Raw genomic sequence first — 13,833 nt, 5'->3', positions numbered from 1 at the left:
GTGGCCAATGGGAGCGAGAGGAGGGGATGAGTGGGCGGGAGGATGGTGTCGGGAGGCAAGAGACATATGGGAGCAAGCGGTAACCTGTAGCAGCGCCTGGCGGCGGCGGCAGCCAATGAGAATGAAAGGCAGGGCCGGGCGGCAGCAGCAGCCAATGGAGCGGGGGCACCGGCAGCCGGTGGGAACGCGCGGCGGGGGCTGGGCCTGCCGGCGGCCAATGGGCGCGTGAGGTGGGGGCGGGTCCTGACGCTGACAGCCAATGGGAACAGTCCTGGGGGCGTGGCCTGGACGGAGCGGCCAATGGGAAGGCGCGGTGGGGGCGGTGCCGGGCGGCCGCTGCCAATGGTGGCGCGCCGGGGCGCCGCGAGGCGGCGGGCAGCGCGGGGCATGTCGGCGCCGGGCAGCAGGTCGGGGGGGAGGGGGGGCGGGAACCCCGAGACCCCCGGCCGCGGGAGCCGCGAGCCGCGCCCTGGGCCGGCCGAGCCCTCCCGGCTGCTCCTCCCCGCGGGGACCGGGAGCGCCCGTGGCCGAGAGAGACCCGAGCGGGGCGGCCTGGGCGCTCGTCAGCGCGGCTGCTGGCGGGGGGGGCCGGGGCAGCTGCGGGACATGGCGCTCTAGGAGGGTGCGGGGTGGCAGCGAGGGCTGGGGGGAACCTGGGGGGACCTGGGGAGCCCAGGAGAGTTGGGGGGGTGTAAATTGAGGCGGAGGGGCTCTGGGGGGCACCGAGAGTTGGGGGGAACCCAGGGAGGCAGAGAGGGCTCGGGAGCCGAAGGGGTGTGGAGGGTAACGGAGGGCTGGGGGGGGATCTGGGGACCCCAGAGGATTAGGGGGCCTGTGGGGGGGACCTGGGGGGCACCGAGAGTTGGGGGGCACCAAGGGTTGGGGGGTCACAGAGGGGTGGGGGAGCTGGAGGGGACCTAGGGACCACCAAGGGCTGGGGGGACCCGGAGGTCTAGGAGGGTGTGGGGGGCAGTGAGGGCTGCGAGGGCCCGGAGGGGTGGGGGGTCTTAGGGTGCTGAGGGCTGGGGGGAACCTGGGGAGGCAGGGGGGCAGTGAGGGCTGGGGAGCTGGAGGGGTGGGGAGGGTGCCAAGGACTGGGGGGGCACCGAGGGGTGAGGGGCCCAGAGGGGGTGGGGGGGAGCTGGGGGTCACTAAGGGCTGGGGGGACCTAGAGGGGGGGACACACACCTGGGTTCACCAAGGGTTGGGGGTACCTAGAGGGGTGGGGGGCTGGGGGGGTATCTGGGGTGCCCCGAGGGCCGTGTCCCTGTAGGTGGCAGAGGTGGTCAGTCCCTCCCTCCTCCCGTGACTGACCCTCTGCTCTCTCCTGACAGCGCCTCGGCCCCGGCCGTTCCCCTCCAGCATCCTCGGCGGTGGCTCCGCTCCAGCAGCCAGCACACGGGACTGAAATGACCTTGAAAGCCGGGAACAAGGGCATCCCGCCGCATCCCGCCGGAGGCAGCTTGGCCACAAGTGCCTCCCTCCAGCCCTGATCCTCGGGGGTTTTCTCAGGAGGCGAAATCCCTGGCTTGCTCGCTCCTGCCTCCACCACACGCTTCTCGCTCGCTGGCGTCAGCAGCAGGGAAGGGATCCAGCGAAAATCAAACACCGCCAGAGCGGCTCGCACCGGACCATTTCCAGGCCAGATCCCAGCGCTGTGTAAGGGAAGGGAGATGCCGATCCATGGGGAGGGAGAAGCACTGGGCAAAGCCACAGCTCGCGAGGGGAGCTGAGGTCTGCGTGGGTGTGGGGGTCACTCTCGGGCTGCTGGCAGTGTTTTCCCTCTTCTGGGGACTCCTGTGCCCACCCTCTCAGGGGCTCTATACTTCAACTGTTCTTGCTCCGCTTGTGGTTTGTGACACTTGGGTTGGCAGTTTTCCTGGAGGAGCAGTTCCCTGCTAAAAAGTGCCTGAGGAGGGTGGTGGTATGAGCCGTTAGAAAGTGTTTTCTTTTCTGTGCTGCCACTGAAAGCAGCTCTTGTCTGGGAGACCTCCTCATCACTAGTGTCTGGAGACCAAACCTATCTTGTCTTCTACTCCCCAGCCCCAGATCTCCACCCCTGCTGCATCTGGGAGCCAGGATGGAGCAAGATCTGGAGAGGGGGAGACAAGGCACTGCTAGCAATGCCACTGCTGGGGCTGAGGACACTCCTCGCAGCCCCTGGAGCCACCCTGTGCCTGCGCTGTGTCTGGGCACTGTCTCACCCAGGACTTGTCCCTAGTGATGACTGTAAGAGGGAGGGAAAACCGAGACAAGACCGTGCAGTGCTTCTACGTGCTCTCCAGCCTTTGGTTCTTCTCATTTTAGGGTTTTCTGTGCATTTAGTGAGCTTGGGGAGGTTTCTCACTGCCCTCGCCTTGAGCAGGGGGTGCCTCTCCCTGACCCTGCACGGTGCCCCTTGGTGTCAGCCTGGTTAGGGCTAAATCTGCTCACACGGATTAAGTGGCACAACCGCTTGTGGATTTAAGTGATGACGTGGGTTAAGCCAGAGGGGACTGAGCTCTGGAGCCTCTGTCTCTGGAGTGGGTCAGAGCCCCTTTTCCAGCACGGAGGCAAGGGGACGGAAGGCTCTGATGCCTCCGTGGTATGAGTTTTGGCTTCAGGGCACTACCTGGCAGAGGATGTTAGCAGCTGCCTGTCCCAAAGGCACAGGATGGCTGAGGAATCAGGCAGGGAAAAAACCTTTTGATGCCATGCCAAGGAATGTTATTTTAGTGCTTCTTATCAGTAGAGTCTGCTTTCCGTTCCAGACACATCCTTTGACCTGAGCTTTTCCTAAAAATATCCCAAAACCTCAGTGTGTCTGTCCCGTGTGTGTGATGCTTGGGTTTTGGGGCTATGCGGGCAGCTCATTTGCTTCACAGACGCTGGCTCTGCGACCACGCGTATGTGCTACATCTTGAGGAAGCATCCCCTGTGTCTTCAGCCAGGATCCAGCCTGGCTCCATTGCGTCAGGACACCGTTTCAGTCGTGTCCTCGAGGCTGTGGGAACACAGGGGTCACACAGCTTCAACTCTCAGGCTGTTTGGGTGATGAATGTTGGGGTCCAGCACCCTCGTCCTGGCTCCCTGCGTGTGTGGGGTATCATTTAGACAGATTTCCCTTTGGATGAGCCCCCCCAAAGCAGGAGCAGGGTGTGCGTGGGGAAGCGCGGGGCAGTAAAAGAGCCTCTCTCTTTATTTGGGAAGCAGTTTAGGGTGGTTTCTCTACCTGAGCTCTGCCACGGCATCATCCCTGCGGGCACTGGGCTGCGCTCCAGCTCTGCGCTCTTCCTGCCCGCTGCCATCCTGCCTGTCCCCACCTGCTCTGGCATCACCCCTTACCTGCTGAGCCGAGCTCTTTTCCCTTGAATAATTTCCTCTCTGCAGGTCCGGTGCCTGCTTGCTGGCTCTGCTGCGTGCAGGAGCCTGTCTCATTGCATCCCTGCGTGGCTGCGAGCTGCCAGTGAGCCTTGGCGTGTGCCCAGTAATCATGGATCAAGGTTCCGGCATCGATCCCCTGATATCACCCTCCGCTTTGACTCTCGGTGCCAGAAGTGCCGCGGCACGGCAATCTCTGCTTGCGGTTTGCAGAGGGCAGAAGTGTCACCTTTCGGTCCTGCTGGGCGATAACCTTCCTTGCGTGGGGCTGGGAGTGTGTTTACTTTACCTGTTGTGGCCGATAAGCACCTCTGATAAAGCTCCTGATAGTCAATAACAGGCTTTAACGAGAAGGAGCAATTATAGCAGGGAGGTGGAGCCTTTGGCATGGGCTCTGCCCTGGGACAGTGATGTTTTGCGGACTTGGAGGAACAGAGCCTGGCCCTTGCTGCCCAACATCTCCATCACCCCTGGGAGTTTCATAGACCTGTGTATTTTCTCATCTCCAGCTCAGGCCCGGGGAGAGGCTCTGCTTTGGAAGGTGTTATCTGAGGCAGCGGGGGGAGCTGCTGCTCAGTTGTGAGCGCCAGAAAGTTCCTGGCAAGAAATTCCCTTTTTTTTTTTTTTTTTTTTTCACCGCGTGACTTGAGAAATCACAGAGATATTTTTGCTGTCCTTGAGCAGCAGAGATACGAATGGAGAGAGAGTGAAGGGAATGGATTTACAGCTCTGAGACGTGTGTCTCCCCTTTCTCCCTCCCCCTTGGGTGCTAACGCCTTTCTCCCTGCAGCGCTTAACTGATGCATGAAAAAGCGGCTCCCCTGAAGAGCTCCGAGCCCATGCACAGCCGTGAGAAGCTGGAGGCATCTCACAAGGAGAAGAGTTTGGATTCCCTCGACGGCAGGTGAGGGGCTACATCACTTGGGGTCCCCAGGGTCTGTAGTCAAGTATTTGCTCTCCCTCCTCTTTCCATCTCCTACTGCCTCTGACGCCAAAGGCCATCGGCCAGCCAGGGGTGGGCACAGGGGGTCCCCTCTCTGTTTTCACCATCAAATACCAGGTGTATAAGACCAGGAGGGAAAAGTGTTTGGGGAAGGGGACCAGCATTCCCACTGGTGAGGTTGTTGGGTGGATTTCACTGTCTCTGGATTCTCCCCTCATCTGCTCGCATGGTGGGTGTGGATGGGTGCTCTGTGCTTGGCCAGAGCTGAATCCGTCCTCGTGCCTCAGCATGGGGGCGTTCCCTGCCCGTGGAAGAGCGGTTGGAGCTGGATGATTTTTAAGATCCCTTCCAACTCAAACCGTTCTATGATTCTATGTTCTCAAATTCCAATTTGTGCTTTCCTCAGGGAAACCTTGACCTGGCCAAAGCTGCTCCTTGCCAGCTCCTGACTAGCCAGCTGCAGCCGAGGCCCCGCTGGGCTCCTTCCCGCAGTGCTGGGATGGAGTTTGGGTACGGGCACCCTGGCGCTGGTGCCTCCAGCAGCCCGACATGAGATTGGCTTTCTCCTGCAGCTGTTATTTAACCTCAGCAACACCTGATGCTACGATAAATCACTGAGACACCCAAAATGTGGCTTCCCACAGTCTCGCATCAGTCCTCTGCATCTTACTGCATCTCTTCTTGCTTCTCTATGTTTTTGGGAACTGGTGAGAGAGTTGAGGCTCTTCACTTACCTGATTATTATTATTTTTCCGTGCAGCCTCCACCTGAATGAAGCGCTGAAGGATGAAGACATCAAGAAATGCCACCGGGAAGTGGTAAGTCTTCAGCTTCGTGAGTGAATGGGCTGGTTTGTTGTAGCTTGACTCCAGCTGTTTGCCACTGAGGAGCCTGCCTGGCATCTCAAACGTGGGCTGCAGGAACCAGAGGCGAAGCTGTGGCAGCTCCTGGTGCAGGGCAGAGGCTCCTGCCTGTGTTTTTGTGGGAGCTGATGGCAGTTTTGTGTGGCCTGTGATCTGCCCTGCAAGCGCTTTATGGGTTTTCCATCCAAAGCAAAGGAAAAAGTGGAAGTCTTGACTTCAGGCAGCAAAGTTACTCTCCATTTGAACCTTTTCTGGTTTGACTTATGCCTGCGGTAGAGCTTTTCAGTCCGTCTACAAACAAGAAGTGCTTTGGGAGAGAAAGGAGCAGCAGGAGGAGATATTTTGGCTTTCCCTGGGAAAAAAATGAAAGACAGAAACATTTTGCTGATTATTCAGAGGCATCTGGGAGGGTTACTAGATGGCAGTGAGCTTGTGCTGGGCCAAGGTGTGTTTCTTGACCTGTGGGTCAAGGCAGCCCGGGGGTGGCTTGAAGGCAATGCCACGGTCCTTGTCGTGTGCCGCGTATCCACTGTGTTGCCCCGAAATGCTCCCAGTGGCACCCACTGCCATCCCGGCGTCTCTTCGCGGGGTGTCTAAGCTGAGTCCAGGTGCTGCAGAGCCTTGATCCTCTTAGGCTGGGCTCATCCGCTGACAAGGTGCACGGAGCAGAGGTGACCTTGTCACCGTGGGCTGGAGGGCTCTGTTTGCGCTGCTGCCTGCGAACCAGCCCGGCTGCCCCAGGGCCCTTCACGCTGGGCTGAATCTCTTCGCATCCCGGAAAAGCATCTTGTTCCTTGGATTTTGTGTGGCAGCCGTGTTCCTGGAGAGCACTCCGAGGTCCGAGGCGCTGCCTCCTCCGGCGCAGGGGCACAAATCTGCTGGTGCTCCCTTAAAGGACTGATCCAGTGGATTTAATGCAAACGCTGAACTGATTCGCAGCCTTTAACTTATATAGAGAATTATTTAAGGACGAACCTGTCAAGCCTCCCATTGCGGCTGCCGGCAGGCTTTGAAGAGACACCGGGAATATAAATAGCTGGATGTCGCGGCGTGATGGGCGCAAAGCAAGTGTTGTCACCGTGCCCCGAATAAGGGAAGAGCTTGAGGAGGAGGAGAAAAACCACTGGGCAAAATAAATTGCCTGCGGATGAGCCCGGGGAAAACCAGCACCTCGCAGAGGCTCTAGTAGCCTCCTTAGATGTTAGGGGAAATGTTTATTTGGGAGGATGGCACGGCGTTTGCTGGGTGCTGGATCATCTGAGCGTGCTCTGGCCCGTCGGCTCTGCCGTCCCCAGCCGGGTGGGACCCCACTGCGCTGGTCCCGGGTGCGGGGAGAGGGAATTGGTTTGCAGGAGGGTGGATTTTTTGGGTCTCCTTATCGGCAAGGTCACCAGATAACTTTGCTCTGCTTCCTTTTCAGGCTGCTAGCAAGTACAACTCCCAGTACCACAAGCTGTTCAAGGACATCCCGACGGAGGAAAGCGTGCTGAAAGGTGGGTGCATGGTGAGAGACGGGCATGAGGGTGGCAGTGTCTGGCCTGCCATCTGCCATGCCCCTCTCTCTGCCTTGTAGTTTGCTCCTGTGCCCTCCAGAGAGACATCCTTATCCAGGGAAGGCTTTACATCTCCCCTAACTGGCTCTGCTTCTACGCAAACCTTTTCGGGAAGGACATCAAGGTAACGTGGAGACCAGCTCACCCTGGTCACCAGGCTGGCTCTTCCCCTCCCGCACCCAGATCCCACCAAAATCACCAGCAGAAGCCTTCGATGCAAAGGGGAGCGCGGCTGTGCCTCCCCCTCTGCTCACCTGCAGCATCTGTCTGGGGAAACCAAATATTGGTTTGGTTTAAAATTCCGTGATGCAAAACCGGCTACGAGCTGCAATGGCATCTGAAGGAAGATCAAAAGTTTTGGGGGGCGGGGGTAGATTTGAATCTCTTGGCTCCTCTGCTTGATTTGCAGCCTGATGTTTCCCCGTTGTTTTTTTGGCTGACGGGGATCTTGGGGAGGAGACGACTTCCTTTAAAACTGGGCTGAAGAACTGAATTATTTATGTCAGCTGCTTTAAACAAATACCTGATATACAGGGTTTCAATGAAGTTATCCTGCTTTATTTTTAACCCTCCCCTGGCTTGCAGGGGGGCTTTCGTGGTGGGTCTTAGGGACGCTCACTGAGTGATGCTTTCTCTGTGTCCTTGCTCTTTCGATTGAGTAGAAACTGCCTCTGAGCCAAGATTAACATGGGAGGGATGCCTTGACCTGAAATAAAAACCAAGCTGTCTCTGGAAAATGCTGGATTATGCGCCACTGCTCTGCTTGGGGCGTAATTATGATGCATGTTAAATCTCTGCCTTGCGAAAGAAACTCTCTGAGCTTGTGCTGTGCCCATCCCTGCTCATCCCCATGTCTTTTTGCTCTCCAGGTTGTGATCCCAGTGATCTCAGTGCAGCTGATAAAAAAGCACAAGACGGCTCGGCTGCTGCCCAATGGCTTGGCCATCACCACCAACGCCAGCAGAAAGGTAACGCCGGCACTTCCAGCGTACCGACCAGCCGAGGGAGGCCCTGGTCTGAGCTGGCTGCCCTCTGACAGCGGCAAACTAAGCAATTCCTATCCCTGGCTGATAGCACGGCTGGTTGGGAAGTGAGCGTGGTTCCGTGCTGGCAGCTGGCCAGGGCAAACACTGCAGCTTTGCTTTAGTTTTTGAATTTCTGGGCAAAGCAAAGCCTAAGTGAAACTTGGCCGAGTCTGACAAATCCCCGCCAGGCTCAAATAAAACCTTTAAACTCCTTAAACACGAGCAGGGGAAAGGTTTGGGCCAGCATTCAACCCCAGCTGGCAGAAAACTTTGGTTAAGGGACTGACTTTCCAGTTTTTAAGTCACGCCGAGTGTTGTTGGCCACAGGGAGCTGACGTAGTCTTGCTTGAGGTTTCCGAGTCCTCCCCTGCCCGAGTGCAGCTTCTGCCAGTGTGTGTTGCCTGTCCCCTCCCAGGGAAGCAGTTACTCCTGCAGGGTTTTAGCAGGGGGTGGGACAAGGCAGGATTTTGGCTTTTGGAGGGAACTGGTTGAAAGCTGCTCTGCACATGCGCTCTGCATGAGGCAAGTTGAGCGCTGCCCCGTGTCCCCTCGTGCCAAGCCGTGGGGATATTCCTGGTCCTGTTTGCTTCCACATCCCTCTGGGCTGAGTGTGGGACGTCCTGTGGGAAGAGCAGCTGAGCAAAACTGGCCACAAAAAAATCTGGTCCAGGTTTCAGCAGGCTGCAAAAATAGCAGCAGGGAGCTCTGCAGGGAGGTGCCTGGGGGGGGAGGTGGCGCAGCTCCTGGACGAGGGAAGATTCAAGGGCAGGACGTCTCTACCTGTCCCTGCCTGTGTGGAATGGGACTCAGGATGGGGGAAATATCTCCCAGCAATTTCTTTTTCTCTTGCAGTACATATTTGTGTCCCTCATCTCCCGCGACAGTGTCTACGATGTTCTGAGGAGAGTCTGCACGCACCTGCAGGTACCGCCCGCCTCGTGTCCGACAGTGTTTCAATGGCCACCAGCTCCCTTTGGGCTGCATCTCGTGGAGCAAAGCTCTTTGCCATTGCCACGAGGGCTTGGGATCCCTCCCGAAGCCTCCCTGGTGCTCTGCCATCTCTTCTCAGCATCCTTGCTCTGCATCAAGGGGTGGGAAGATGGGCAGGAGCCTGCTGAGAATGGCAGCACTTCATGACACCGCTGCGTCCCCTCTGCCCGATGTGGGGGGCTGTCCCACTGTCCCAGTTTCGTAGTTCAAAATGACAGTGGGTGTTCCTCCAGACGCTCCTGAGCATCCTGATGGGGCAGAGCCTCTCTCTGAATGTCACGTAGGTGTCCTGGCCCCGTGAGCCATCGGTGGCCTTTTTTGGGTCACAGATGACAGAGGCAGAGCCTGGAGTTTCTGTTCTCTCCCAGGGCGTGTATATGAATTATTTATAATGTGATAGTAATACGAGTTCTTCCACTCTATACAGCACTGCTTGTTCCCAGATCTAAAGTTCTAATGGGAGGAAAAATGGTAAAAGGTCAAAAAAAAAATTGAATTAAATAGCCTGAGGAGGGAAGAAATCCATTAGCCCTCAAGCTGGAGCGGAGGTTTGCTGGGACCTCTTCTTCTCCCTGCCTTTGAAGCATGTGGGAAGCAGTGCTGGAGCCCTTCCCCAGAAGGGTGGCTGCTGGCTGTGCCAGGGCGGTGGTTTGGGTAACTCAACCCTGTTGCCAAACTAGGGAGTTTATTAGAAACGCGCTGGGGTTTCCTCCGATATTCCCTTCTTTTCCCCCTCCCCCGTATGGTTTATCCCCTCTGCCAGGAGCCAAGACTGGAGCAGGAGCACTCAGCTCAGATGTGGTTCTGTAGGGGTTTTGGGTGATGGAAAGCAATGATGTGGTGCCCCATCCTCTGCCCTTCATTCCCCAGTTCCCTGCACTTGTGAGTTTTAAGCAGCTGCTTTTCATAGGCTCATCTGAAATGTGAAAATTCAGTTTTCTGGCTCAGGTGGAAGCAGGGAGGAGTGGCACCGCAACAACCATTTCTTTCTCCCCTCCAGGTTTCCAGTAAGAAGAGCTTGAGTTTGAAGGAGCTGACAGAGGAGCCTGATGCCGTGTCGCTGGTGAGGGTCAGGGCAGCTCTGGGAGAGGGAAGGACCCCCACCAACTCACCCTGTGGGCAGGAGAGCGGCCGCCCGGCCCCCTCGGTGGGTTTAACGCCTTCCTGGCATGCTGAGGTTCAGCTGGCAGCCACTTGCAGGGTGCAGAGCCGGGTCTCTCCCCTCACTGCCGAGAAAGGTCGTGCAGGGATGCAGCCGTCGCCTTCTTAGAATTGTCTCCTGGGATCCTCATACCCCGACTTGGCAGAACCAGATGGGTCAAGAGGATGATTTGGACAGCCTGCGGCTGAGTACAAGTCGATAACTTGGCCCGTTGGTCCTGGGGCTCCATTTATAGATGGCAAAAACTTTGGAGTGATGTGGAAAATATTGCCGCTCTGCTCCACCAGCTGATGCTGTTCACAGCTGTGAACACTGATAACAGGCTGGAAAAGTGGTTGAGTTATCCAAAAACCCATGAGATGAGTGGGACAGCTTGTTGTAGAGAGGCTGGATGGCAAAAAGCCTGATGGACCATGGCGTGACCGAGGGAGCACGAGGGTCTGCATCCTGCAGCCTTTGGAGCACAGTGGGGTTTGGCTCTGCCTGCAGTGGCTGCATCCCCGGCCGGCCAGCAGGATGTGCCTGTTCCATGTAATGTGGATGGGCCGTCCCTGCTACCGCCTGCACAAAGCCTTTGGTGCTGTGGCCATGTGGGGACACTGAGCAGGGCGCTGAGTGCCCTCTGCAGGCAGTGTCCTGTGCACTGGCCCAGGAGGTGACAAGTGGGCTGTCCCCTGTGTGCTGGTGGCGTCCCTGGGGTTGAAGGCACTTATCAAGGTATGAATCAGGCGTGATCCAGGTTGGAAGCATCTCCTGGTGCTTCTGAGGGACATAGCCCTTTAGCAGCTCCATCCCTGAGGACTGTCTGGTGGGTGATTCCCACTCTGTCCTGGCTGCCACCCTGCTCAATTTGGTGCCTTTCCAGGCTCTCTGGGACCAGGATGCTGAGCCACGGGGTGGGCAAGGGGCTCTCAGAGGGGGACAGGTGACCACACTGAGCTTCAAGCCACAGGTGAAAGAGTCAGTGATCAGTATTTGGGGCAGGCATGGGGTGCGTGGGCAGTGCCTTCCCATGGCAGTAGCTGTGTGGAGGACCAGCTTCCCCTTTAGATGATATTTCAGATGTGCTGGCGCTTGATGCTTTAAGAGATGCTTTAAGTTTTGAGTCTGCATCTGCCCTCACTGTGTTTTCGGCACTGCTGGCAGCACGGCTTACCCAGGGATGTTCCCACAGGAGGTTATTGTCCCCGAGGGCAAGTGGAGGAAGGTGTCACCTGCGTCGCTGTCACTGTCACTGCCAGACACCAACTACCAGTGCATCCACCGGACCTCTGTCAGCAGCCTGAGTGCCAAGGAGAGCTCCTTCACCTCCGAGGAGCCCCTGGTTTCAGGTGAGGGCTGCATCCGACACAGGGCAGGTTTGCACCCTGCCCCGCATATGGTGCTGGGCATAAATCTCCATAAATACATGGTCATCCATCCTGCACTCTCGTGAAGGGGATTTCTGCCTTGCAGAGGGGTAGGACCGGGAGCTGGGGATGGGGTTGTTGGGATGGGGTGTTCTGTCTGTGGGGTCTGAGCCCTGGGCGTGTGCCTGTACCGCAGGCAGCGTTAGCCCACACGGGAGGAATATTTGGTGCTTGAAGACACTCAGTTGCGAGAGGAGGGTGAGCATCTGCCCAGCGTTGCTGTGCTGCTGACTTTTGGCTTGCATTTCAGAAAGTGCAATAAACACCGAGGAGGAGCTGGAGGTGGAGCAGAGCTGTGTGGCAGAGCTGAGACCTTCTGACTACCAGCTCCTGAAGATCTTCATCGTGCTGTAAGTGTGCTGCAGGTGGCTGTGGTGTGGGCAGGATGGGGAGTACGCTGGGAACATCAGTCTTGGCCATCAGCTGCTGTGGGCTTATTCTTGTTCCTCTGCTCCCAGCATCTGCCTCCTGGTCGTGTCTTCCTCATACCTGGCGTTTCGCATCTTCCGTCTGGAACAGCAGCTGTGCTCTCTGAACCGGGACTACCTCTCCCGCGGGCACAGGAGGTGAGAGACCCTTGGGGACACTTTGGGCAGGTGGGTCACACTGCGAGTGGAGAAGCCAAGGGATGTGATGCAAAGAGCAACAGCTCCACTCCATGACACGTCCCAGGGATGCTTTGCTCCTCATTCTGTGCCTGCTTGATGGGTTGGCTGATGGCAGACCCCAGCATCACATCCCCACGTAGCAGATGATCCCATCAGTTATGGTTTGAGTGTTAGGGGAGTAATCTGCTATCCTTGAGATTTTCAGCCCTGGGGAAAAGGTTTCCTTGCAGGTTTGGGGCTGGTTGTGCTGTTGCAGGAAGCACCAGGGCATCTCGGTGGAGCTTGGCTGTGTTCTGGGGCTAATATGACCAACAAGGGATGGACAGGACTGCGTTCCCTTGGGTTTGGATGTCTGGGGTCTCCCTGCTCCATGACTGCTTGCCCCGTCTTACCCCGCTCTCTGCTTGCAGGTGACCGTTACCCCGGTGTGGCTGAGGACAGATGCTGAGACGGTGTGTACGGATCCCAGTGCTGCGTCCTCCCAGCTGTGGCTGTTTCCTTTGGCCAGGAAAATGGGACCAAGTAGCTTCTCTCTTCCTACTGGCACCCGCTCCTGTGGGACTGCCTGGCTGGCTTACGGCCACTGGTGCCAACTCCCCATCCCACTGGAAACCTGTTTTCTCCCCGGGACGCTGCTGTTCCATAGCACCGGACGATGGCTCAGGGCTGCCGAGTGGTTGGACCTCCCCTTAGGACTTGCTGCTAAAGTGGGCGCTGCTTTTTATTCCAGACGTGTTTTTCATGTTAAAGATGACATTAGGCTCACTGGGAACCCCAGAAAATGTGGATGAGTTGCTGCGGCTCTGGGCTGAACTTGCCTGTTCATCCCCATCGTGGTGCCCCTGGACTGCAGCCAGAGACATGGCTCCAATCCCAGAGGTTTGTGGGGACACGGAGTGTGAGAAAGGGGCCACCAGCCCTGTGGGGCGCCATCTGTTCAGCACTTAAGGGCAGGGGTACAATCCTGGGCTCCATATGGGACCCCAGCTCTTCTTTCCTGGAGCTCCAGAGCATCTTGGGGTGCGTGTGTGTGCGTGCGTGTGTTTTTCCCTGCAAAGCACTTTAGGGTCCCTCAGACCAGGCGTCCTTGCTGGGGACTGCCCCTGGAATGGTGCTGGACCAGGGCTTTGTTAGCCCCACTAAGACGTCCCGAACGGAGCCTGTGGCTGGCACCGGTGAACGTTGCAGATCACCAAGTGTCTGTGCCCTGGTTTGTGTTAACCTTGTCACCGTGCAGAGCTGAGTGCCACAGGATTTGTCCGCAGGGTTTGTCTGGCAGCCTCCCCTGGGAGTGCACTGGGGCTGCAGGGCAAACCCGTGGGATTTATTTTGGTGTTCTTTCCTATTTTTTGGGAACTACAAGTGCTGATTGGGCCAAATCCCCACACCCTGGGGCAGAGCTCGCTGCTCGCTCCAGGCTCAGAACGGCTTTTAAATGAAAATAAATCCAGAATTTTCTAGCATGCCCTTGTCTGCTGCCAGTCTCCTTGCTGGGCTGTGAGATCCAGGATGGGGTACCCCAGGATATGGGCTGTCCCGGTACCCCTTTTCTGGCCATGTCCTCAGGATATGGATTACATGGGGACAGCCCTGTGTTCGTATGGGTTTGGGGACAGGTGGCACTGACCCATCCCTTTGAACTGGCACTGGTGGACATGGGAGTATGTGGTCCCCTATGTCACACCCCTTGGGGATGGAGGGAAGTTGCATAGTCTGATGCTGGCGAGTGTGCAGCATCGTTTCAGCAGCCCAGGGAGCCCCCCGTGTCCGTCGGCCCGTGCTGGAGGATGATACTGGGCTGGGGGTGCAGCCCTGGCTGGGGGAGAGGCACCAGGGGGGCATTTGGGGACGCTCGGGGGGACGAGGAGTCAGCACTAGATGGCAGCAGAGACACTGGGATGTGGCAGAAGCCCGTGGCAG

General features: G+C 57.4%; 1 protein-coding gene across 5 annotated transcripts; it reads left to right on the top strand.

Moving 5' to 3' along the window:
* Positions 1-266: 266 nt before the first annotated feature.
* GRAMD2A (GRAM domain containing 2A) lies at positions 267-13,701 on the top strand. Of its 5 annotated transcripts, none has more exons than XM_054077694.1 (13): positions 268-407; positions 1,335-1,659; positions 4,151-4,264; positions 5,064-5,121; positions 6,587-6,659; positions 6,740-6,843; positions 7,589-7,687; positions 8,597-8,668; positions 9,735-9,797; positions 11,071-11,227; positions 11,556-11,655; positions 11,764-11,871; positions 12,324-13,701. In XM_054077694.1, the coding sequence occupies exons 3-13, from the start codon at positions 4,161-4,163 to the stop codon at positions 12,325-12,327; spliced, it is 942 nt and encodes a 313-aa protein (XP_053933669.1). In that variant the 5' UTR covers positions 268-407; positions 1,335-1,659; positions 4,151-4,160; the 3' UTR covers positions 12,328-13,701. The 5 variants fall into 5 exon arrangements, with proteins under 5 accessions (XP_053933668.1, XP_053933669.1, XP_053933666.1 ...); XM_054077691.1 differs by having other exon boundaries at positions 9,735-9,881; XM_054077692.1 differs by lacking the exon at positions 268-407 and adding an exon at positions 467-622 and having other exon boundaries at positions 9,735-9,881.
* Positions 13,702-13,833: the final 132 nt, after the last annotated feature.

The sequence above is a fragment of the Cuculus canorus genome, chromosome 12, assembly GCF_017976375.1.
Source record: "Cuculus canorus isolate bCucCan1 chromosome 12, bCucCan1.pri, whole genome shotgun sequence".
Lineage (NCBI taxonomy): Eukaryota > Metazoa > Chordata > Aves > Cuculiformes > Cuculidae > Cuculus > Cuculus canorus.
The sequence above is the reverse complement of the archived record's forward strand: the minus strand, read 5'-3'. Positions and strand labels throughout refer to the sequence as shown.